Consider the following 27,623-nt stretch of genomic DNA (forward strand, 5'->3'; position numbering starts at 1 on the left):
TTATGGTAGAGTAGCCAGACAGAAGCCACTCCACCAATCAGGCCTTTATGGTAGAGTAGCCAGACAGAAGCCACTCCACCAATCAGGCCTTTATGGTAGAGTAGCCAGACAGAAGCCACTCCACCAATAAGGCCTTTTTAGATGGACAGAAGCCACTCCACCAATCAGGCCTTTATGGTAGAGTAGCCAGACAGAAGCCACTCCACCAATCAGGCCTTTATGGTAGAGTAGCCAGACAGAAGCCACTCCACCAATCAGGCCTTTATGGTAGAGTAGCCAGACAGAAGCCACTCCACCAATCAGGCCTTTATGGTAGAGTGGCCAGACAGAAGCCACTCCACCAATCAGGCCTTTATGGTAGAGTAGCCAGACAGAAGCCACTCCACCAATCAGGCCATTATGGTAGAGTAGCCAGACAGAAGCCACTCCACCAATCAGGCCTTTATGGTAGAGTAGCCAGACAGAAGCCACTCCACCAATCAGGCCTTTATGGTAGAGTAGCCAGACAGAAGCCACTCCACCAATCAGGCCTTTATGGTAGAGTAGCCAGACAGAAGCCACTCCACCAATCAGGCCTTTATGGTAGAGTAGCCAGACAGAAGCCACTCCACCAATCAGGCCTTTATGGTAGAGTAGCCAGACAGAAGCCACTCCACCAATCAGGCCTTTATGGTAGAGTAGCCAGACAGAAGCCACTCTTCAGTAAAAGGCACCGAAAGGACTCTCAAGATTCTCTGGTCTGATGAAGCCAAGATTGAAGTCTTGGTTCTGAATGCCAAGTGTCACATCTGGAGGAAACCTGGCACCATCCCTATGGTGAAGCATGGTGGTGGCAGCATCATGCTGTGGGGATGTTTTTCAGCAGCTGGGACTGGGAGACTAGTCAGGATCGAGGCAAAGATGAACGGAGCAAAGTTCAGAGAGATCTTTGATGAAAACCTGCTCCAGAGCGCTCAGCACCTCAGACTCCAACAGGAAAATGACCTTAAGCACACAGCCAAGGCAACGCAGGAGTGGCTTCGAGACAAGTCTCTGAATGTCCCTGAGTGGCCCAGCCAAACCCGGACTTGAACCCAAAGATACTTCAACAAAGTACTGAGTGAAGGGTCTGAATACTTATGTAAATGTTATATTTAAGTTTATTTTTAATAAATTAGCAAACATTTCTAAAAACCCGTTTTAGCTTTGCCATTATGGGGTATTGTGATGTCATTATGGGGTATTGTGATGTCATTATGGGGTATTGTGATGTCATTATGGGGTATTGTGATGTCATTATGGGTTGTTGTGTGTAGATTGGTGAGGGGTGGGGGCAATTTAATTCATTTTATAATAAGGCTGTAATGTAACAAAATGTGAACAAAGTGAAGGGGTCTGAATACTTTCCGGATGAACTGTATATTGAATATTTGAATGTGTGTTGACTGTACAGCTGTTGTCTTATAATCAACGTGCAGTCTGTTAAATATAGCAAAGACTTCTTCCGCGTTTTCAATGTTATTTAAAAATGAATACAATATTTTGATACTGTTTCATGATAAAAATTACTGCTTGACACACACACACACACACACACACACACAAGGCGAGCAGGAATGAAAGGAGAAAGGAGGAGTTTTGATTGTATTGTTGTTTAGGGCGCTGCTGGTGAGCCGCGAACCGTCGGTCGTTGGAGTGACAGCGACATGATCTGGTCAGAGCCGGTAAGAACGTAAACAGTCCGCTGCTACCTAACGAAACATACAACACGTCAAAGCAACAGCTGAAGTATCCCAGACGACCGGATAGCCTGCTGTATAAAACGGCTAAATGTAGGCTATATTTAAATGTTTAAAAAAAAAAAAGCAACGTAGCGTGTTTCTCTCACAGAAAGAAAGTTCGCATCTTTCTTTCCAGATGATGCTGATGCGAGAGCATCTCCTATCTCTTTGGTGGGTTAGATAGGAGGTCCAGTCGGACCCATTTCACTGCGACACCTGGTTTATTCTGTCCACCATTATAACAACAGACGGACCTGTCAGAACAGAACGAATGAGCAAATAGCGGACAGGTCTGGACCATCCGTCTATCGCTCACCATGAAACAGGTAGGCTGCATGTGTTGTTGTTTTAAGTCAACCATTTCTCCGGCTGGTGGTCTAACGGTTGTGTGTGTGTGTGCGCGCCGGTTCAGGGTGGTCTCGTGGACGACACGGAGGACGTGGAGTTGGATTTCAGTACGGAGGAGGAGGAGCAGCGAGCGCTCAGGGGGGTAAAGATCAGGTAAGAGAGAGACCAGAGAGGGAACCTACCCTCTATAGGTCTACATGATGTACCCAGTAATAGAGAGGGAACCTACCCTCTATAGGTCTACATGATGTACCCAGTAATAGAGAGGGAACCTACCCTCTATAGGTCTACATGATGTACCCAGTAATAGAGAGGGAACCTACCCTCATGATGTAGGTCTACATGATGTACCCAGTAATAGAGAGGGAACCTACCCTCTATAGATCTACATGATGTACCCAGTAATAGAGAGGGAACCTACCCTCTATAGGTCATGATGTACCCAGTAATGATGTATAGGTCCAGTGATGTAGAGAGGGAACCTACCCTCTATAGGTCTACATGATGTACCCAGTAATAGAGAGGGAACCTACCCTCTATAGGTCTACATGATGTACCCAGTAATAGAGAGGAACCTACCCTCTATAGGAATGTACCCTAGAGAGGGAACCCCTCTATCTACAGATGTCCCATGATGTACCCAGTAATGATGTACCCAGAGGGAACCTACCCTCTATAGGTCTACATGATGTACCCAGTAATAGAGAGGGAACCTACCCTCTATAGGTCTACATGATGTACCCAGTAATAGAGAGGGAACCTACCCTCTATAGGTCTACATGATGTACCCAGTAATAGAGAGGGAACCTACCCTCTATAGGTCTACATGATGTACCCAGTAATAGAGAGGGAACCTACCCTCTATAGGTCTACATGATGTACCCAGTAATAGAGAGGGAACCTACCCTCTATAGGTCTACATGATGTACCCAGTAATAGAGAGGGAACCTACCCTCTATAGGTCTACATGATGTACCCAGTAATAGAGAGGGAACCTACCCTCTATAGGTCTACATGATGTACCCAGTAATAGAGAGGGAACCTACCCTCTATAGGTCTACATGATGTACCCAGTAATAGAGAGGGAACCTACCCTCTATAGGTCTACATGATGTACCCAGTAATAGAGAGGGAACCTACCCTCTATAGGTCTACATGATGTACCCAGTAATAGAGAGGGAACCTACCCTCTATAGGTCTACATGATGTACCCAGTAATAGAGAGGGAACCTACCCTCTATAGGTCTACATGATGTACCCAGTAATAGAGAGGGAACCTACCCTCTATAGGTCTACATGATGTACCCAGTAATAGAGAGGGAACCTACCCTCTATAGGTCTACATGATGTACCCAGTAATAGAGAGGGAACCTACCCTCTATAGGTCTACATGATGTACCCAGTAATAGAGAGGGAACTACCCAGTAATAGAGAGGGAACTACTACCCTCTATAGGTCTACATGATGTACCCAGTAATAGAGAGGGAACCTACCCTCTATAGGTCTACATGATGTACCCAGTAATAGAGAGGGAACCTACCCTCTATAGGTCTACATGATGTACCCAGTAATGAACCTACCCAGTCTATGATGTACCCAGTAATAGAGAGGGAACCTACCCTCTATAGGTCTACATGATGTACCCAGTAATAGAGAGGGAACCTACCCTCTATAGGTCTACATGATGTACCCAGTAATAGAGAGGGAACCTACCCTCTATAGGTCTACATGATGTACCCAGTAATAGAGAGGGAACCTACCCTCTATAGGTCTACATGATGTACCCAGTAATAGAGAGGGAACCTACCCTCTATAGGTCTACATGATGTACCCAGTAATAGAGAGGGAACCTACCCTCTATAGGTCTACATGATGGACCCAGTAATAGAGAGGGAACCTACCCTCTATAGGTCTACATGATGTACCCAGTAATAGAGAGGGAACCTACCCTCTATAGGTCTACATGATGTACCCAGTAATAGAGAGGGAACCTACCCTCTATAGGTCTACATGATGTACCCAGTAATAGAGAGGAACCTACCCTCTATAGGTCTACATGATGTACCCAGTAATAGAGAGGGAACCTACCCTCTATAGGTCTACATGATGTACCCAGTAATAGAGAGGGAACCTACCCTCTATAGGTCTACATGATGTACCCAGTAATAGAGAGGGAACCTACCCTCTATAGGTCTACATGATGTACCCAGTAATAGAGAGGGAACCTACCCTCTATAGGTCTACATGATGTACCCAGTAATAGAGAGGGAACCTACCCTCTATAGGTCTACATGATGATGTACCCATGAGTAATAGAGAGGGAACCTACCCTCTATAGGTCTACATGATGTACCCAGTAATAGAGAGGGAACCTACCCTCTATAGGTCTACATGATGTACCCAGTAATAGAGAGGGAACCTAAGGTCTATAACACATATGAATGGTAACCCAGTGAAAGAGAGGGAACCTACCCTCTATAGGTCTACATGATGTACCCAGTAATAGAGAGGGAACCTACCCTCTATAGGTCTACATGATGTACCCAGTAATAGAGAGGGAACCTACCCTCTATAGGTCAATGATGTACCCAGTAATAGAGAGGGAACCTAGAGAGGGAACCCTCTATAGGTCTACATGATGTACCCAGTAATAGAGAGGGAACCTACCCTCTATAGGTCTACATGATGTACCCAGTAATAGAGAGGGAACCTACCCTCTATAGGTCTACATGATGTACCCAGTAATAGAGAGGGAACCTACCCTCTATAGGTCTACATGATGTACCCAGTAATAGAGAGGGAACCTACCCTCTATAGGTCTACATGATGTACCCAGTAATAGAGAGGGAACCTACCCTCTATAGGTCTACATGATGTACCCAGTAATAGAGAGGGAACCTACCCTCTATAGGTCTACATGATGTACCCAGTAATAGAGAGGGAACCTACCCTCTATAGGTCTACATGATACCCAGTAATAGAGAGGGAACCTACCCTCTATAGTCTACATGATGTACCCAGAGAGAGGGAACCTACCCTCTATAGGTCTACATGATGTACCCAGTAATAGAGAGGGAACCTACCCTCTATAGGTCTACATGATGTACCCAGTAATAGAGAGAGAGGGAACCTACCCTCTATAGGTCTACATGATGTACCCAGTAATAGAGAGGGAACCTACCCTCTATAGATCTACATGATGTACCCAGTAATAGAGAGGGAACCTACCCTCTATAGGTCTACATGATGTACCCAGTAATAGAGAGGGAACCTACCCTCTATAGGTCTACATGATGTACCCAGTAATAGAGAGGGAACCTACCCTCTATAGGTCTACATGATGTACCCAGTAATAGAGAGGGAACCTACCCTCTATAGGTCTACATGATGTACCCAGTAATAGAGAGGGAACCTACCCTCTATAGGTCTACATGGATATATAGTACCAGTCATGAGTGTGGACACCTTCTCATTAAAGGGTTTTTCTTTATTTTTACTATTTTCTACATTGTAGAATAATAGTGAAGACATCAACACTATGAAATAACACATATGGAATCATGTAGTAACAAAAAAAATTGATAAACAAATCAAAACATATTTTATATTCTTCAAAGTAGCCACGCTTTGCCTTGATGTCAGCTTTGCACATTCTTGGAATTCTCTCAACCAGCCTCATGAGGTAGTCACCTGGAATGCATTTCAATTAAAAGTTCATTTGTGGACTGACTGACTGATTGACTGGCTGACTGACTGACTTGCTGGCTGGCTGGCTGACTGATTGACTGGCTGGCTGGCTGACTGATTGACTGACTGGCTGGCTGGCTGGCTGGCTGATTGACTGACTGGCTGGCTGACTTATTGACTGACATTCCAGACACCCCCTCGCCTCCTTCCTGCACCTGTTCTTCCGAGTGGCTGCCATAGTAACCTACCTGCTCTGTGATTGGTTCACCAAGAGCTTTACTTCCTGCTTCATTATGATCATCACTCTGCTGTCCTGTGACTTCTGGTCCGTTAAGGTGAGAACACACACACACACACACACACATACACACACACACACACACACACACACACTCATACTTTCTCACATGTGTGTCAGAATGTGACAGGCAGGTTGTTGGTGGGTCTGCGATGGTGGAACCAGATCGATGAGGATGGGAGGAGCCTCTGGGTGTTTGAGGACAGCAAGGTGAGACGCTGGTGTCTGATGTGTCTGATGACTAGGTGTCTGATGTCTGATGTCTGGTGTCTGATGTCTCATGTCTGATGTCTATGTGTGTAGTCCTCTGATGTCTGTGTGTGTAGTCCTCTGATGTCTGTGTGTGTAGTCCTCTGATGTCTGTGTGTGTAGTCCTCTGATGTCTGTGTGTGTAGTCCTCTGATGTCTGTGTGTATAGTCCTCTGATGTCTGTGTGTGTAGTCCTCTGATGTCTGTGTTGTGTAGTCCTCTGATGTCTGTGTGTGTAGTCCTCTGATGTCTGTGTGTGTAGTCCTCTGATGTCTGTGTGTGTAGTCCTCTGATGTCTGATGTGTGTGTAGTCCTCTGATGTCTGTGTGTTGTGTAGTCCTCTGATGTCTGTGTGTGTGTAGTCCTCTGATGTCTGTGTGTGTAGTCCTCTGATGTCTATGTGTGTAGTCCTCTGATGTCTATGTGTGTAGTCCTCTGATGTCTGTGTGTTGTGTAGTCCTCTGATGTCTGTGTGTATAGTCCTCTGATGTCTATGTGTGTAGTCCTCTGATGTCTGTGTGTATAGTCCTCTGATGTCTGTGTGTGTAGTCCTCTGATGTCTGTGTGTGTAGTCCTCTGATGTCTGATGTCTCTGTGTCTTGTGTAGTCCTCTGATGTCTGTGTGTGTAGTCCTCTGATGTCTGTGTTGTGTAGTCCTCTGATGTCTATGTGTGTAGTCCTCTGATGTCTGTGTGTGTAGTCCTCTGATGTCTATGTGTTGTGTAGTCCTCTGATGTCTGTGTGTGTAGTCCTCTGATGTCTGTGTGTATAGTCCTCTGATGTCTGTGTGTAGTCCTCTGATGTCTGTGTGTATAGTCCTCTGATGTCTATGTGTTGTGTAGTCTATGTGTTGTGTAGTCTCTCTGATGTCTACGTGTGTAGTCCTCTGATGTCTGTGTGTGTAGTCCTCTGATGTCTGTGTGTAGTCCTCTGATGTCTGTGTGTGTAGTCCTCTGATGTCTACGTGTTGTGTAGTCCTCTGATGTCTACGTGTGTAGTCCTCTGATGTCTACGTGTGTAGTCCTCTGATGTCTATGTGTTGTGTAGTCCTCTGATGTCTATGTGTTGTGTAGTCCTCTGATGTCTATGTGTGTGTAGTCCTCTGATGTCTATGTGTGTAGTCCTCTGATGTCTATGTGTTGTGTAGTCCTCTGATGTCTATGTGTGTAGTCCTCTGATGTCTATGTGTTGTGTAGTCCTCTGATGTCTATGTGTGTGTAGTCCTCTGATGTCTATGTGTTGTGTAGTCCTCTGATGTCTATGTGTGTAGTCCTCTGATGTCTATGTGTGTGTAGTCCTCTGATGTCTGTGTGTGTAGTCCTCTGATGTCTGTGTGTGTAGTCCTCTGATGTCTGTGTGTGTAGTCCTCTGATGTCTATGTGTTGTGTAGTCCTCTGATGTCTGTGTGTGTAGTCCTCTGATGTCTGTGTGTGTAGTCCTCTGATGTCTGTGTGTGTAGTCCTCTGATGTCTGTGTGTGTAGTCCTCTGATGTCTGTGTGTGTAGTCCTCTGATGTCTGTGTGTGTAGTCCTCTGATGTCTGTGTGTGTAGTCCTCTGATGTCTGTGTGTGTAGTCCTCTGATGTCTGTGTGTGTAGTCCTCTGATGTCTGTGTGTGTAGTCCTCTGATGTCTATGTGTTGTGTAGTCCTCTGATGTCTGTGTGTGTAGTCCTCTGATGTCTATGTGTGTAGTCCTCTGATGTCTGTGTGTTGTGTAGTCCTCTGATGTCTGTGGTGTGTAGTCCTCTGATGTCTGTGTGTGTAGTCCTCTGATGTCTATGTGTGTAGTCCTCTGATGTCTGTGTGTTGTGTAGTCCTCTGATGTCTGTGTGTGTAGTCCTCTGATGTCTGTGTGTCCTCTGATGTCTGTGTTGTAGTCCTCTGATGTCTATGTGTTGTGTAGTCCTCTGATGTCTGTGTGTGTAGTCCTCTGATGTCTGTGTGTGTAGTCCTCTGATGTCTGTGTGTTGTGTAGTCCTCTGATGTCTGTGTGTGTAGTCCTCTGATGTCTGTGTGTGTAGTCCTCTGATGTCTATGTCTGTGTGTAGTCCTCTGATGTCTGTGTGTGTAGTCCTCTGATGTCTGTGTGTGTAGTCCTCTGTGTCTGTGTGTGTAGTCCTCTGATGTCTATGTGTGTGTAGTCCTCTGATGTCTATGTGTTGTGTAGTCCTCTGATGTCTGTGTGTGTAGTCCTCTGATGTCTATGTGTTGTGTAGTCCTCTGATGTCTGTGTGTGTAGTCCTCTGATGTCTAGTCCTCTGATGTCTGTGTAGTCCTCTGATGTCTGTGTGTGTAGTCCTCTGATGTCTGTGTGTGTAGTCCTCTGATGTCTATGTGTGTGTAGTCCTCTGTGTCTGTGTGTAGTCCTCTGATGTCTGTGTGTGTAGTCCTCTGATGTCTATGTGTGTAGTCCTCTGATGTCTGTGTGTGTAGTCCTCTGATGTCTATGTGTGTGTGTAGTCCTCTGATGTCTGATGTGTGTGTGTAGTCCTCTGATGTCTATGTGTTGTGTAGTCCTCTGATGTCTGTGTGTTGTGTAGTCCTCTGATGTCTGTGTGTGTAGTCCTCTGATGTCTGTGTGTGTAGTCCTCTGATGTCTGTGTGTGTAGTCCTCTGATGTCCTCTGATGTCTGTGTGTGTAGTCCTCTGATGTCTGTGTGTGTAGTCCTCTGATGTCTGTGTGTGTAGTCCTCTGATGATGTCTGTGTGTGTAGTCCTCTGTGTTGTGTAGTCCTCTGATGTCTAGTCCTCTGATGTTGTGTAGTCCTCTGATGTCTGTGTGTGTAGTCCTCTGATGTCTGTGTGTGTAGTCCTCTGATGTCCTCTGATGTCTGTGTGTGTAGTCCTCTGATGTCTGTGTGTGTAGTCCTCTGATGTCTGTGTGTGTAGTCCTCTGATGTCTGTGTGTGTAGTCCTCTGATGTCTGTGTGTGTAGTCCTCTGATGTCTGTGTGTGTAGTCCTCTGATGTCTGTGTGTGTAGTCCTCTGATGTCTGTGTGTAGTCCTCTGATGTCTGTGTGTGTAGTCCTCTGATGTCTGTGTGTGTAGTCCTCTGATGTCTGTGTGTGTAGTCCTCTGATGTCTGTGTGTGTAGTCCTCTGATGTCTGTGTGTGTAGTCCTCTGATGTCTGTTGTGTAGTCCTCTGATGTGTGTGTAGTCCTCTGATGTCTGTGTGTGTAGTCCTCTGATGTCTGATGTCTGATGTCTGTGTGTAGTCCTCTGATGTCTGTGTGTGTAGTCCTCTGATGTCTGTGTGTGTAGTCCTCTGATGTCTGTGTGTGTAGTCCTCTGATGTCTCTGATGTGTGTGTAGTCCTCTGATGTCTGTGTGTGTAGTCCTCTGATGTCTGTGTGTGTAGTCCTCTGATGTCTGTGTGTGTAGTCCTCTGATGTCTGTGTGTGTAGTCCTCTGATGTCTGTGTGTGTAGTCCTCTGATGTCTGTGTGTGTAGTCCTCTGATGTCTGTGTGTGTAGTCCTCTGATGTCTGTGTGTGTAGTCCTCTGATGTCTGTGTGTGTAGTCCTCTGATGTCTGTGTGTGTAGTCCTCTGATGTCTGTGTGTGTAGTCCTCTGATGTCTGTGTGTGTAGTCCTCTGATGTCTGATGTGTGTAGTCCTCTGATGTCTGTGTGTGTAGTCCTCTGATGTCTGTGTGTGTAGTCCTCTGATGTCTGTGTGTGTAGTCCTCTGATGTCTGTGTGTGTAGTCCTCTGATGTCTATGTGTGTGTAGTCCTCTGATGTCTGTGTGTGTAGTCCTCTGATGTCTGTGTGTGTAGTCCTCTGATGTCTGTGTGTGTAGTCCTCTGATGTCTGTGTGTGTAGTCCTCTGATGTCTGTGTGTGTAGTCCTCTGATGTCTCTGTGTGTGTAGTCCTCTGATGTCTGTGTGTGTAGTCCTCTGATGTCTGTGTGTGTAGTCCTCTGATGTCTGTGTGTGTAGTCCTCTGATGTCTGTGTGTGTAGTCCTCTGATGTCTGTGTGTGTAGTCCTCTGATGTCTGTGTGTGTAGTCCTCTGATGTCTGTGTGTTGTGTAGTCCTCTGATGTCTGTGTGTGTAGTCCTCTGATGTCTGTGTGTGTAGTCCTCTGATGTCTGCGTGTGTAGTCCTCTGATGTCTACGTGTGTAGTCCTCTCCCCAGGCCGGTGGTACGGAGGTGGAGGCCAGGATCTTCTGGTCGGGTCTGATCATCTGTCCTCTCATCTGGACCGGCTTCTTCTTCACGACCCTGTTCTGTCTGAACACAGACTGGCTGGTAACACACACACACACACACACACACACACACACACACACACACACACACACACACACACACACACACACACACACACACACACACACACACACACACACACACACACACACAGACTCACACATACTCCCTCTCTCCCCCCAGGGGGCTAATCTCTATGGTTACCTGTACCTTCTCCATTCCATACTCCCTCTCTCCCCCCAGGGGGCTAATCTCTATGGTTACCTGTACCTTCTCCATACTCCCTCTCTCTCCCCAGGGGGCTAATCTCTATGGTTACCTGTTCCTTCTAATCTCTATGGTTACCTGTACCTTCTCCATACTCCCTCTCTCCCCCCAGGGGGCTAATCTCTATGGTTACCTGTTCCTTCTAATCTCTATGGTTACCTGTACCTTCTCCATACTCCCTCTCTCCCCCCAGGGGGCTAATCTCTATGGTTACCTGTTCCTTCTAATCTCTATGGTTACCTGTACCTTCTCCATACTCCCTCTCTCTCCCCAGGTGTTGGTGGTAGCCAGTATCTCTCTCCAGGGGGCTAATCTCTATGGTTACCTGCGCTGCAAGAATGGTGGACAGGAAGTCCCACCCACATCCCCTTCCTCCTTCCTGCAGGGACAGCACTTCCTCCAGCGGGTGAGGTCAGGGGTTAGAGGTGAAGGCGTTAGAGGTTATAGTCAGTTGTCCAGGTTAATCCCTCCCTGCCTGTTTCATAATGACTATGACTAGTTGAGATCAGGGGTTAGACGTTATAGTCAGTGTTGGGGAGTGGTAGAGGTCAAGGGTTAGAGGTTATAGTCAGTGTTGGGGAGTGGTAGAGGTCAGGGGTTAGAGGTTATAGTCAGTGTTGGGGAGTGGTAGAGGTCAGGGGTTAGAGGTTATAGTCAGTGTTGGGGAGTGGTAGAGGTCAGGGATTAGAGGTTATAGTCAGTGTTGGGGAGTGGTAGAGGTCAGGGGTTAGAGGTTATAGTCAGTGTTGGGGAGTGGTAGAGGTCAGGGATTAGAGGTTAGTCCCTCCCCAGGGACATTAATGACATAGTCATGAAACAGATAGGAACTAACCTGGACATTAATGACATAGTTATGAAACAGACAGGAACTAACCTGGACATTAATGACATAGTTATGTGTCTGTTCTCTAATTAACAGGACCCTGTGTGTCTGGTCTCTAATGAACAGGACCCTGTGTGTCTGGTCTCTAATGAACAGGACCCTGTGTGTCTGGTCTCTAATGAACAGGACCCTGTGTGTCTGGTCTCCTCTTTTCTCTAATGAACAGGACCCTGTGTGTCTGGTCTCTAATGAACAGGACCCTGTGTGTCTGGTCTCCTCTGTTCTCTAATGAACAGGACTCTGTGTGTCTGGTCTCCTCTTTTCTCTAATGAACAGGACCCTGTGTGTCTGGTCTCCTCTGTTCTCTAATGAACAGGACCCTGTGTGTCTGGTCTCCTCTGGTCTAATGAACAGGACCCTGTGTGTCTGGTCTCCTCTGTTCTCTAATGAACAGGACCCTGTGTGTCTGGTCTCCTCTTTTCTCTAATGAACAGGACCCTGTGTGTCTGGTCTCTAATGAACAGGACCCTGTGTGTCTGGTCTCCTCTCTTCTCTAATGAACAGGACCCTGTGTGTCTGGTCTCCTCTGTTCTCTAATGAACAGGACCCTGTGTGTCTGGTCTCCTCTTTTCTCTAATGAACAGGACCCTGTGTGTCTGGTCTCCTCTGTTCTCTAATGAACAGGACCCTGTGTGTCTGGTCTCCTCTGTTCTCTAATGAACAGGACCCTGTGTGTCTGGTCTCTAATGAACAGGACCCTGTGTGATTGGTCTCCCCTGTTCCTGGTCTTTCAGCCTGATATCATCTCCAGAATGCTGTGATGGAATAGGAATCACCTGGAGCTGCCTTCTCTGATTGTGTGTGTGTGTGTGTGTGTGTGTGCGTGCGTGCGTGCGTGACAGACAGAGCAGGAAATGTTCTGGAACTCAGAAGGGGACAGAAGCCCATCAACATCAAAGCTCCTGGAATTACATCAGTTTCATATTCAGCATTTTAATTATTTTGATTTAATTTTATATTTCTATGAATATATACAGTATTTATTTTTTACTTCTGACGATGTTATAATCTGTTTCCTGTCTGTCTGGTGGCTAATAAAACAAACACACCTTTCTGTTTCCTGTCTGTCTGATGGCTAATAAAACAAACACACCTTTCTGTTTCCTGTCTGTCTGATGGCTAATAAAACAAACACACCTTTCTGTTTCCTGTCTGTCTGATGGCTAATAAAACAAACACACCTTTCTGTTTCCTGTCTGTCTGATGGCTAATAAAACAAACACACCTTTCTGTTTCCTGTCTGTCTGATGGCTAATAAAACAAACACACCTTTCTGTTTCCTGTCTGTCTGATGGCTAATAAAACAAACACACCTTTCTGTTTCCTGTCTGTCTGATGGCTAATAAAACAAACACACCTTTCTGTTTCCTGTCTGATGGCTAATAAAACAAACACACCTTTCTGTTTCCTGTCTGTCTGATGGCTAATAAAACAAACACACCTTTCTGTTTCCTGTCTGTCTGATGGCTAATAAAACAAACACACCTTTCTGTTTCCTGTCTGTCTGATGGCTAATAAAACAAACACACCTTTCTGTTTCCTGTCTGTCTGATGGCTAATAAAACAAACACACCTTTCTGTTTCCTGTCTGATGGCTAATAAAACAAACACACCTTTCTGTTTCCTGTCTGTCTGATGGCTAATAAAACAAACACACCTTTCTGTTTCCTGTCTGTCTGATGGCTAATAAAACAAACACACCTTTCTGTTTCCTGTCTGTCTGATGTCTAATAAAACAAACACACCTTTCTGTTTCCTGTCTGATGGCTAATAAAACAAACACACCTTTCTGTTTCCTGTCTGTCTGATGGCTAATAAAACAAACACACCTTTCTGTTTCCTGTCTGATGGCTAATAAAACAAACACACCTTTCTGTTTCCTGTCTGTCTGATGGCTAATAAAACAAACACACCTTTCTGTTTCCTGTCTGATGGCTAATAAAACAAACACACATTTCTGTTTCCTGTCTGTCTGCTGGCTAATAAAACAAACACACCTTTCTGTTTCCTGTCTGTCTGATTAAAGCAGTGAAGCGGTGTCTCTCATTCTGTTTTATTGAGGTTAATGTACTGACTGTTTTATTGAGGTTAATGTACTGACTGTTTTATTGAGGTTAATGTACTGACTGTTTTATTGAGGTTAATGTACTGACTGTTTTATCGAGGTTAATGTACTGACTGTTTTATTGAGGTGAATGTACTGACTGTTACATTGAGGTTAATGTACTGACTGTTTTATTGAGGTTAATGTACTGACTGTGGTGGAGGATAACGGGGAAGCAGGTAACCTAGTGGTCGGAGGATAACGGGGAAGCAGGTAACCTAGTGGTCGGAGGATAACGGGGAAGCAGGTAACCTAGTGGTCGGAGGATAACGGGGAAGCAGGTAACCTAGTGGTTGGACGATAACGGGGAAGCAGGTAACCTAGTGGTCAGAGGATAACGGGGATGCAGGTAACCTAGTGGTCGGAGGATAACGGGGAATCAGGTAACCTAGTGGTTGGACGATAACGGGGAAGCAGGTAACCTAGTGGTCGGAGGATAACGGGGAAGCAGGTAACCTAGTGGTCAGAGGATAACGGGGATGCAGGTAACCTAGTGGTCGGAGGATAACGGGGAAGCAGGTAACCTAGTGGTCGGAGGATAACGGGGAAGCAGTTAACCTAGTGGTCGGAGGATAACGGGAAGCAGGTAACCTAGTGGTCGGAGGATAACGGGAAGCAGGTAACCTAGTGGTTGGACGATAACGGGAAGCAGGTAACCTAGTGGTCAGAGGATAACGGGGATGCAGGTAACCTAGTGGTCGGAGGATAACGGGAAGCAGGTAACCTAGTGGTCGGAGGATAACGGGAAGCAGGTAACCTAGTGGTCGGAGGATAACGGGAAGCAGGTAACCCAGTGGTCGGAGGATAACGGGGAAGCAGGTAACCTAGTGGTCGGAGGATAACGGGGAAGCAGGTAGCCTAGTGGTCGGAGGATAACAGGGAAGCAGGTAACCTAGTGGTTGGAGGATAACGGGGAAGCAGGTAACCTAGTGGTCGGAGGATAACGGGGAAGCAGGTAACCTAGTGGTCAGAGGATAACGGGGAAGCAGGTAACCTAGTGGTCAGAGGATAACGGGGAAGCAGGTAACCTAATGGTTGGAGGAGCCGAAACGGGGAAGGTTCTGTCGACGTGCCCTTGAGCAAGGCACTTTAACCCCTCATTGTAACGTTTGTCGTCTTCCTCTGATGAGGAGTAAGAGAGGACGGACCAGTTTGCAGCGTGGTAAGTGTCCATTTTAATAAGACAAACTGAACACTACAGAAATACTAAATAACAAAGTGAAACAAACAAAACAGTCCCGTGTGGTAAACGAAACACGGAAAATAATCACCCACAACTCAAAAGTGAAACCAGGCTGCCTAAATATGGTTCTCAATCAGGGACAACGATTGACAGCTGCCTCTGATTGAGAACCAGACCAGGCCGAACACAGCAACCCCAAGACATAGAAAAAGGAACAAAGACAACCCACCCAACTCACTTCCTGACCATACTAACACAAAGACATAATAAAAGACAACCCACCCAACTCACTTCCTGACCATACTAACACAAAGACATAATAAAAGACAACCCACCCAACTCACTCCCTGACCATACTAACACAAAGACAACCCACCCAACTCCCTGACCATACTAACACAAAGACATAATAAAAGACAACCCACCCAACTCACTTCCTGACCATACTAACACAAAGACAATAATAAAAGACAACCCACCCAACTCACTTCCTGACCATACTAACACAAAGACAACCCACCCAACTCACTCCCTGACCATACTAACACAAAGACATAATAAAAGACAACCCACCCAACTCACTTCCTGACCATACTAACACAAAGACATAATAAAAGACAACCCACCCAACTCCCTGACCATACTAAAACAAAGACATAATAAAAGACAACCCACCCAACTCACTCCCTGACCATACTAACACAAAGACATAATAAAAGACAACCCACCCAACTCCCTGACCATACTAAAACAAAGACAACCCACCCAACTCACTCCCTGACCATACTAACACAAAGACAACCCACCCAACTCCTGACCATACTAACACAAAGACAACCCACCCAACTCCTGACCATACTAACACAAAGACAACCCACCCAACTCACACCCTGACCATACTAACACAAAGACATAATAAAAGACAACCCACCCAACTCACTCCTGACCTGACCATACTAACACAAAGACATAATAAAAGACAACCCACCCAACTCACTCCCTGACCATACTAACACAAAGACATAATAAAAGACAACCCACCCAACTCACTAACACAAAGACCCTGACCATACTAACACAAAGACATAATAAAAGACAACCCACCCAACTCACTCCCTGACCATACTAACACAAAGACATAATAAAAGACAACCCCACTCCCTGACCATACTAACACAAAGACATAATAAAAGACAACCCACCCAACTCACTTCCTGACCATACTAACACAAAGACATAATAAAAGACAACCCACCCAACTCACTTCCTGACCATACTAACACAAAGACAACCCACCCAACTCACTCCCTGACCATACTAACACAAAGACAACCCACCCAACTCACTTCCTGACCATACTAACACAAAGACAACCCACCCAACTCACACCCTGACCATACTAACACAAAGACATAATAAAAGACAACCCACCCAACTCACTTCCTGACCATACTAACACAAAGACATAATAAAAGACAACCCACCCAACTCCCTGACCATACTAACACAAAGACATAATAAAAGACAACCCACCCAACTCACTCCCTGACCATACTAACACAAAGACATAATAAAAGACAACCCACCCAACTCACTCCCTGACCATACTAACACAAAGACATAATAAAAGACAACCCACCCAACTCCCTGACCATACTAACACAAAGACATAATAAAAGACAACCCACCCAACTCACTTCCTGACCATACTAACACAAAGACATAATAAAAGACAACCCACCCAACTCACTTCCTGACCATACTAACACAAAGACAACCCACCCAACTCCCTGACCATAAACACAAAACAAAGACAACCCACCCAACTCACTCCCTGACCATACTAACACAAAGACATAATAAAAGACAACCCACCCAACTCACTCCTGACCATACTAACACAAAGACATAATAAAAGACAACCCACCCAACTCACTTCCTGACCATATAACACAAAGACATAATAAAAGACAACCCACCCAACTCACTTCCTGACCATACTAACACAAAGACAACCCACCCAACTCACTTCCTGACCAAACTAAAACAAAGACAACCCACCCAACTCACTCCCTGACCATACTAACACAAAGACATAATAAAAGACAACCCACCCAACTCACTTCCTGACCATACTAACACAAAGACATAATAAAAGACAACCCACCCAACTCACTTCCTGACCATACTAACACAAAGACATAATAAAAGACAACCCACCCAACTCACCCTGACCATACTAACAAAGACATAATAAAAGACAACCCACCCAACTCACTCCTGACCATACTAACACAAAGACATAATAAAAGACAAACCCAACCCAACTCCCTGACCATACTAACACAAAAAACAAAGACAACCCACCCAACTCACTTCCTGACCATACTAACACAAAACACAAAGACAACCCACCCAACTCACCCTGACCATACTAACACAAAGACATAATAAAAGACAACCCACCAACTCACTTCCTGACCATACTAACACAAAGACAACCCACCCAACTCCCTGACCATACTAACACAAAGAAAACCCACCCAACTCACTTCCTGACCATACTAACACAAAGACATAATAAAAGACAACCCACCCAACTCACTTCCTGACCATATACTAAACAAAGACAACCCAATACTAACACAAAGACAACCCACCCAACTCACTTCCTGACCATACTAAACAAAGACATAATAAAAGACAACCCACCCAACTCACCCTGACCATACACAAAACACAAAGACAACCCACCCAACTCACTCCCTGACCATACTAAAACAAAGACATAATAAAAGACAACCCACCCAACTCACTTCCTGACCATGCTAACACAAAGACATAATAAAAGACAACCCACCCAACTCACTTCCTGACCATACTAACACAAAGACATAATAAAAGACAACCCACCCAACTCACTTCCTGACCATACTAACACAAAGACATAATAAAAGACAACCCACATAATAAAAGACAACCCCAACTCCCTGACCATACTAAAACAAAGACATAATAAAAGACAACCCACCCAACTCACTCCCTGACCATAACACAAAGACTAACACAAAGACATATAACAAAGAAAAGACAACCCACCCAACTCACTTCCTGACCATACTAACACAAAGACATAATAAAAGACAACCCACCCAACTCACTTCCTGACCATACTAACACAAAGACATAATAAAAGACAACCCACCCAACTCCTGACCATACTAAAACAAAGACATAATAAAAGACAACCCACCCAACTCACTCCTCCTGACCATACTAAAAACAAAGACATATAATAAAAGACAACCCACCCAACTCACTCCCTGACCATACTAACTAACACACAAAGACAACCCACCCAACTCACTCCTGACCATACTAACACAAAGACATAATAAAAGACAACCCACCCAACTCCCTGACCATACTAACACAAAGACAACCCACCCAACTCACTTCCTGACCATACTAACACAAAGACAACCCACCCAACTCACTTCCTGACCATACTAACACAAAGACATAATAAAAGACAACCCACCCAACTCCCTGACCATACTAAAACAAAGACACAATAAAAGACAACCCACCCAACTCACTTCCTGACCATACTAACACAAAGACATAATAAAAGACAACCCACCCAACTCACTTCCTGACCAAACTAACACAAAGACATAATAAAAGACAACCCACCCAACTCACTTCCTGACCATACTAACACAAAGACATAATAAAAGACAACCCACCCAACTCACTTCCTGACCATACTAACACAAAGACATAATAAAAGACAACCCACCCAACTCCCTGACCATACTAAAACAAAGACATAATAAAAGACAACCCACCCAACTCACTCCCTGACCATACTAACACACAAAGACATAATAAAAGACAACCCACCCAACTCCCTGACCATACTAAAACAAAGACAACCCACCCAACTCACTTCCTGACCATACTAAAACAAAGACAACCCACCCAACTCACTTCCTGACCATACTAACACAAAGACAACCCACCCAACTCCCTGACCATACTAACACAAAGACATAATAAAAGACAACCCACCCAACTCACTTCCTGACCATACTAACACAAAGACAACCCACCCAACTCCCTGACCATACTAACACAAAGACATAATAAAAGACAACCCACCCAACTCACTTCCTGACCATACTAACACATAGACAACCCACCCAACTCACTCCCTGACCATACTAACACAAAGAAAACCCACCCAACTCACTCCCTGACCATACTAACACAAAGACATAATAAAAGACAACCCACCCAACTCCCTGACCATACTAAAACAAAGACATAATAAAAGACAACCCACCCAACTCACTTCCTGACCATACTAACACAAAGACATAATAAAAGACAACCCACCCAACTCACTCCCTGACCATACTAACACAAAGACATAATAAAAGACAACCCACCCAACTCCCTGACCATACTAACACAAAGACATAATAAAAGACAACCCACCCAACTCCCTGACCATACTAAAACAAAGACATAATAAAAGACAACCCACCCAACTCCCTGACCATACTAAAACAAAGACAACCCACCCAACTCCCTGACCATACTAACACAAAGACATAATAAAAGACAACCCACCCAACTCCCTGACCATACTAAAACAAAGACAACCCACCCAACTCCCTGACCATACTAAAACAAAGACAACCCACCCAACTCCCTGACCATACTAAAACAAAGACAACCCACCCAACTCCCTGACCATACTAAAACAAAGACATAATAAAAGACAACCCACCCAACTCCCTGACCATACTAAAACAAAGACAACCCACCCAACTCACTTCCTGACCATACTAAAACAAAGACAACCCACCCAACTCACTTCCTGACCATACTAAAACAAAGACAACCCACCCAACTCACTTCCTGACCATACTAAAACAAAGACATAATAAAAGAACTAAGGTCAGAGCGTGACCCTCGTTTGCTCCAGGGGCACCGTCATACTATGGCTGACTCTGTATAACAACACATTTCACTGCACCGATCTGAAATATATACATTTGCATTCAGAAATAGTATTCAGCCCCCTTGACTTTTTCCACATGTTTGTTACGTTAAAAGCCTTGTTCATAAAAATTGATTCAATTATTATTTTTCCTCCTCATCAATCTACACACAATACCCCGTAATGACATCACAATATCCCGTAATGACATCACAATACCCCATAATGACATCACAATACCCCATAATTACAAAGTGAAAACAAGAGCTGGCGGCCCGGCCAAACTGAGCAATCGGGGGAGAAGGGCCTTGGTCAGGAAGGTGACGAAGAACCCAATGGTCACTCTGACAGATCTCCAGAGTTCCCCTGTGGAGATGGGAGAACCTTCCAGAAGGACAACCATCTCTGCAGCACTCCATCAATCAGGCCTTTATGGTAGAGTGGCCAGACAGAAGCCACTCCTCAGTAAAAGACACATGACAGCCCGCGTGGAGTTTGCCAAAAGGCACTTAAGGACTCTCAGACCATGAGAAACAAGATTCTGTGGTCTGATGAAACCAAGATTGAACTCTGTGGCCTGAATGCTAAGTGACACGTCTGGAGGAAACCAGGCACCATTCCTACGGTGAAGCATGGGGGTGGCAGCATCATGCTGTGGGGATGTTTTTCAGCGGCAGGGACTGGGAGACTAGTCAGGATCGAGGGAAAGATGAACGGACTAAAGTACAGAGAGATAACCTAATAGGTAATATGAGACGTTCTGGATAAGAGTGTCTGCTGAAAGACTTCAGTTTAAACGTCAGTAACCTAATAGGTAATATAAGACTAGATCGTTAATAGAACACAAAGTATCTGGTCTGGTTAAAGGACAGGATGACCTGTATCAATATGGTGTGATATGGTATGATATGGTATCAATATGGTGTGATATGGTATGATAATGTATTAATATGGTGTGATATGGTATGTTAATGTATCAATGTGGTGTGATATCGTTTGATAATGTATCAATGTGGTGTGATATGGTATGATAATGTATCAATGTGGTGTGATATGGTATCAATATGGTGTGATATGGTGTGATAATGTATCAATATTGTATGATAATGTATCAATATGGTGTGATATGGTATGATAATGTATCAATATGGTGTGATATGGTATCAATATGGTGTGATATGGTATGATTATGTATCAATATGGTGCGATATGGTATGATAATGTATCAATATGGTGTGATATTATATCAATATGGTGTGATATGGTGTGATAATGTATCAATATTGTATGATAATGTATCAATATGGTGTGATATGGTATGATAATATATCAATATGGTGTGATATGGTATGATAATGTATCAATATGGTGTGATATGGTATGATAATGTATCAATATGGTGTGATATGGTATGATAATGTATCAATATGGTGTGATATGGTATGATAATGTATCAATATGGTGTGATATGGTATGATAATGTATCAATATGTGGTATGATAATATATCAATATGGTGTGATATGGTATGATAATGTATCAATATGGTGTGATATGGTATGATAATGTATCAATATGGTGTGATATGGTATGATAATGTATCAATATGGTGTGATATTGTATCAATATGGTGTGATATGGTATGATAATGTATCAATATGGTGTGATATGGTATGATAATGTATCAATATGGTGTGATATTGTATCAATATGGTGTGATATGGTATGATAATGTATCAATATGGTGTGATATGGTATGATAATGTATCAATATGGTGTGATATGGTATGATAATATATCAATATGGTGTGATATGGTATGATAATATATCAATATGGTGTGATATGGTATGATAATGTATCAATATGGTGTGATATGGTATGATAATATCAATATGGCTTCACTGTCACCGTATCCCACCACTAGATGGCGCTGTTACACTGTCCACGTCTACGTAGAACCAAGCTTGTTTGAATGGTTTTGGTGTCGGATAACTGCATTAAGGGAAAGGATACAACCGAATGCCTTCAACTGAAATGTGTCTTCCGCATTTTTAACCCCGATGAGTCAGAGAGGGGGGGGAGGGCTGACTTAATCGACATCCAGTGGGTTAACTGCCTCGTTTCCGGCGCCCGTGGATATCAGTGGACCTTCAGACCCCTAGATGAGATGACAGTGGACCGGCTACTTCAGACCCCTAGATGAGATATCAGTGGACCTTCAGACCCCTAGATGAGATAACAGTGAACCTTCAGACCCCTAGATAAGATAACAGTGGACCTTCAGACCCCTAGATGAGATATCAGTGGACCTTCAGACCCCTAGATGAGATATCAGTGGACCTTCAGACCCCTAGATGAGATAACAGTGAACCTTCAGACCCCTAGATGAGATAACAGTGGACCTTCAGACCCCTAGATGAGATAACAGTGGACCTTCAGACCCCTAGATGAGATAACAGTGGACCTTCAGACCCCTAGATGAGGTAACAGTGGACCTTCAGACCCCTAGATGAGATAACAGGGAACAGGCTACTTCAGACCCCTAGATGAGATAACAGTGAACAGGCTACTTCAGACCCTTAGATGAGATAACAGGGAACCGGCTACTTCAGACCCCTAGATGAGATAACAGTGGACCTTCAGACCCCTAGATGAGATAACAGTGGACCTTCAGACCCCTAGATGAGATAACAGGGAACAGGCTACTTCAGACCCCTAGATGAGATAACAGGGAACAGGCTACTTCAGACCCCTAGATGAGTTAACAGGGAACCGGCTACTTCAGACCCGGATTTTTATGAATTTATATAATACAGTAAGCTTATCATTATAAACGGTACATCATCTATATTATATAATACAGTAAGCCTACTAAGCTAACATATGGAATTGTTTCAAGAGCCAATCATTATAAACGGTACATCATCTACATTATTTAATACAGTAAGCCTACTAAGCTAACCTATGGAATTGTTTTAAGAGCCAATCATTATAAACGGTGGACAGGCTACTTCAGACACCTAGATGCATTTGTTTTAAGAGCCAATCATTATAAACGGTACATCATCTATATTATATAATACAGTAAGCCTACTAAGCTAACCTATGGAATTGTTTTAAGAGCCAATCATTATAAACGGTACATCATCTATATTATATAATACAGTAAGCCTACTACGCTAACATATGGAATTGTTTTAAGAGCCAATCATTATAAACGGTACATCATCTATATTGTATAATACAGTAAGCCTACTAAGCTAACACATGGAATTGTTTTAAGAGCCAATCATTATAAACGGTACATCATCTATATTATATAATACAGTAAGCCTACTACGCTAACATATGGAATTGTTTTAAGAGCCAATCATTATAAACGGTGGACAGGCTACTTCAGACACCTAGATGCAATTGTTTTAAGAGCCAATCATTATAAACGGTACATCATGGGTGGGTGTCCTAGAGGAACAACAACTGGTACCGGGGGACATTCAGACGAGTCTTGTGAGGCCTGTGGGCGTCAAAGAGGAACAACAACTGGTAACGGGGACATTCAGACGAGAGGAACAACAACTGGTACCGGGGGACATTCAGACGAGAGGAACAACAACTGGTACCGGGGGACATTCAGACGAGAGGAACAACAACTGGTACCGGGGACATTCAGATGTAGGGCGTCAAAGAGGAACAACAACTGGTAACGGGGACATTCAGACGAGAGGAACAACAACTGGTACCGGGGACATTCAGACGAGAGGAACAAAAACTGGAACCGGGGACATTCAGACAAGAGGAACAACAACTGGTACCGGGGGACATTCAGACGAGTCTGTGAGGCCTGTGGGCGTCCAAGAGGAACAACAACTGGTACCGGGGACATTCAGACGAGAGGAACAACAACTGGTACCGGGGGACATTCAGACGAGTCTTGTGAGGCCTGTGGGCGTCCAAGAGGAACAACAACTGGTACCGGGGACATTCAGACGAGAGGAACAACAACTGGTACTTGTGAGGGGACATTCAGACGAGTCTTGTGAGGCCTGTGGGACATTCAGACGAGTCTTGTGAGGCCTGTGGGACATTCAGACATTCAGACTTGGAGGCCTGTGGGACATTCAGACGAGTCTTGAGGTGGGACATTCAGGCCTGAGGCCTGTGGGCGTCCAAGAGGAACAACAACTGGTACCGGGGACATTCAGACGAGTCTTGTGAAGCCTGGTTGGGCGTCAAAGAGGAACAACAACTGGTACCGGGGACATTCAGACGAGAGGAACAACAACTGGTACCGGGGACATTCAGACGAGAGGAACAACAACAACTGGTACCGGGGACATTCAGACGAGTCTTGTCAGGCCTGTGGGCGTCCAAGAGGAACAACAAGACCGGGGAACAACAACTGGTACCGGGGACATTCAGACGAGAGGAACAACAACTGGACATTCAGATGAGTCTTGTGAGGCCTGGGGACATTCAGAGGAACAAGAGGACACAACAACTGGTACCTGGGGGACATTCAGATGAGTCTTGTGAGGCCTGTGGGCGTCCAAGAGGAACAACAACTGGTACCGGGGACATTCAGACGAGAGGAACAACAACTGGTACCGGGGGACATTCAGACGAGAGGAACAACAACTGGTACCGGGGGACATTCAGATGAGTCTTGTGAAGGCCTGTGGGCGGGGGCCCAAGAGGAACAACTGTGGTCTACCGGGGACATTCAGACGAGAGGAACAACAAGGAACAACAACTGGTACCGGGGACATTCAGACGAGAGAACAACAACTGGGCCGGGGACATTCAGAAGAGGAACAACAACTGGTACCGGGGGACATTCAGACGAGTCTTGTGAGGCCTGTGGGCGTCCAAGAGGAACAACAACTGGTACCGGGGGACATTCAGACGAGTCTTGTGAGGCCTGTGGGCGTCGAAGAGGAAAACAACCGACGTGTTCGTGTTCGTGAGAGTCACCGTTCCACAGACGGTTAATACTCGTGTTTGGACATTCAAACTGTTTGGATGCTACAGACATTATTATTGTTGTTTATCATTCCAAATAGTAGTGGTATGGGTGGTAATGATAGCAGTTTAGTTGTGGTGGTAGTAGTAATGATGAAGGTGGTGGTGGTAATGATGAAGGTGGTGGTGGTAATGATGAAGGTGGTTGTAGTAGTAGTGGTATGGGTGGTAATGGTAATGATAACAGTTTAGTGATGGTGGTGGTGGTAGTAGTGATGATGGTAGTTGTAGTAGTAGTGGTATGGGTGGTAATGGTAATGATAGCAGTTTAGTGATGGTGGTGGTGGTGGTAATGATGAAGGTGGTGGTAGTAGTAGTGGTATGGGTGGTAATGGTAATGATAGCAGTTTAGTGGTGGTGGTGGTGGTAGTAGTGGTATGGGTGGTAATGGTAATGATGTTTAGTGGTGGTGGTGGTAATGATGAAGGTGGTGGTGGTAGTAGTAGTGGTATGGGTGGTAATGGTAATGATAGCAGTTTAGTGGTGGTGGTGGTGGTGGTAGTAGTGGTATGGGTGGTAATGGTAATGATAACAGTTTAGTGGTGGTGGTGGTAATGATGAAGGTGGTGGTGGTAATGATGAAGGTGGTTGTAGTAGTAGTGGTATGGGTGGTAATGGTAATGATAACAGTTTAGTGATGGTGGTGGTGGTAATGATGATGGTGTTTGTAGTACTGATATAAAGGAGAAGATGACCGTTATTTAGTTATAAGTTAGTTATAGTTTCATTTTACATGTTTAGATTATTATATTTATAACATTTCTACTATTGACTGTTACCATTTTATTTTTTTGTATTTAATTGTTGTATTATTATTTACTACCATTTTATATTGTTATTTGTTTATTGTTTATAATTGTATTACAATGTATATTTGTTGTTGCTTTGGCAATATTGAAACAATGTTTTTCACGCCAATAAAGCAGCTAGAATTTGAAAATCATTCCTAAATTCTATAATTGGTTTTCTACGGGCCTCCAGCAGTTCTGTCACGATGTCACAATGTCCCCGTCATAAACCAGGAGTCATCAGGTGATAAAACAACAGTGTTCGGGGCTCAAGGCTGTCTGTCACCACGAGCGGCCGGACAGCAGGTCGCACCCGTGTTCGCTCAGGATCTCCTGCACCGATGGAAGTCTACGGATCCTTGCGACCTTGTTCCTCTGGATTCTTACCGAGCCTGACCACAATGAGAGACAGCTACAAGGGCTTCAGTGCCACGCAGCTTCAGCCACAGCAAGTCAGCTTCGACCTAACGGGAAGCGGGAAGTCCAAACCCAGGCTGGTCTCTGTTCAGCGGAAATCCACGGAGCCGTTCGAGACCCATTGGGGAGGGGAACAGCTCATTAGGATGCCGCCTCTCAAACCGAACCCGGTAGCCATGTGTCAGATCACCCGGGAAGATTGGCTGCGCGCCAACAACGTAAACTTCCGGCGCTTGGAGAGCAGCAGGCGGCATGCGGAAAGCTTCTGGCGCGAGACCTCCAGGTTGATCCAGAGTAAAGAGCAGCTTACGCGGCGAACGCAGTCTGACAGCTCCCGGTGGATCGGTGAACGGATAACGGAAATCTCGTTCTGGCGGAGCGAGCTGGGGTTCGAGCTCGAGCAGCTTCTCCGGGACACGGAGAGGCTACGTCAGGTCAAGTTCCGGTTGGACAGGGCCTTAAAGGAGACCGACGGGCCACTGCAGGTGAGAGAGTGACAAAAAGATGATTGATAACAATGAATTAGATAATTTATCAATTTATTGATTATGAGTTTCTGAAGATAATTAGATAATACGGTGATGGTTGTCTTGGCATCTTCTTCTTTAACGTTTTAATTACAATTCCGGTTTGAAAAGTCCTGTGTTCTGTAAGATAATGGAAGAGCTGGTTAAGCTGTAGAACTAGTAGCTGCAGTAAATTTACAACTTGGTCTGTATTCAAAATTACACATAGAATTCCCTATTTATACTAGTGAACCAGCCTAAATAAGGAATTGGTTGTTATTTGTTATGTACCATGAAACATATAATTGGGATTGATAGTGTCTACTGTAAAGAGAACCAGACTGGCACCCAGGCTAGTGTCTACTGTAAAGAGAACCAGACTGGTACCCAGGCTAGTGTCTACTGTAAAGAGAACCAGACTGGTACCCAGGCTAGTGTCTACTGTAAAGAGAACCAGACTGGTACCCAGGCTAGTGTCTACTGTAAAGAGAACCAGACTGGTACCCAGGCTAGTGTCTACTGTAAAGAGAACCAGACTGGTACCCAGGCTAGTGTCTACTGTAAAGAGAACCAGACTAGCACCCAGGCTAGTGTCTACTGTAAAGAGAACCAGACTGGCACCCAGGCTAGTATCTACTGTAAAGAGAACCAGACTGGCACCCAGGCTAGTATCTACTGTAAAGAGAACCAGACTGGCACCCAGGCTAGTGTCTACTGTAAAGAGAACCAGACTGGTACCAAGGCTAGTGTCTACTGTAAAGAGAACCAGACTGGTACCAAGGCTAGTATCTACTGTAAAGAGAACCAGACAGGTACCCAGGCTAGTATCTACTGTAAAGAGAACCAGACTGGCACCCAGGCTAGTGTCTACTGTAAAGAGAACCAAACT

At 44.7% G+C, this 27,623-nt stretch overlaps 2 protein-coding genes and 1 long non-coding RNA gene across 3 annotated transcripts in view; all 3 read left to right on the forward strand.

The window, feature by feature from the left end:
* The first annotated feature begins 1,341 nt into the window (after positions 1–1,341).
* LOC121845904 (Golgi apparatus membrane protein TVP23 homolog A-like) lies at positions 1,342–12,744 on the forward strand. The gene is made up of 7 exons (XM_042318121.1): positions 1,342–2,086; positions 2,173–2,261; positions 5,986–6,130; positions 6,214–6,303; positions 10,469–10,594; positions 11,097–11,228; positions 12,440–12,744. Exons 1-7 carry the CDS (start codon positions 2,078–2,080, stop codon positions 12,464–12,466), a joined length of 618 nt encoding a protein of 205 aa, XP_042174055.1. The 5' UTR covers positions 1,342–2,077; the 3' UTR covers positions 12,467–12,744.
* On the forward strand, positions 4,147–5,079 carry LOC121845905. The gene is made up of 3 exons (XR_006082840.1): positions 4,147–4,393; positions 4,447–4,493; positions 4,738–5,079. It is a non-coding gene; the product is annotated as an uncharacterized LOC121845905 (long non-coding RNA).
* A 13,264-nt stretch (positions 12,745–26,008) lies between the features above and the next one.
* Positions 26,009–27,623, forward strand: part of LOC112239560 (tektin-3-like) — a 23,282-nt gene continuing 21,667 nt past the window's right edge. Inside the window, exon 1 of the mRNA XM_042318117.1 lies at positions 26,009–26,713. Coding sequence (XP_042174051.1) covers positions 26,153–26,713 — 561 coding nt within the window. The 5' untranslated portion in view covers positions 26,009–26,152. The remainder of the gene's footprint in view (positions 26,714–27,623) is intronic.

This window comes from Oncorhynchus tshawytscha, unplaced genomic scaffold (genome assembly GCF_018296145.1).
Source record: "Oncorhynchus tshawytscha isolate Ot180627B unplaced genomic scaffold, Otsh_v2.0 Un_contig_1282_pilon_pilon, whole genome shotgun sequence".
NCBI lineage: Eukaryota > Metazoa > Chordata > Actinopteri > Salmoniformes > Salmonidae > Oncorhynchus > Oncorhynchus tshawytscha.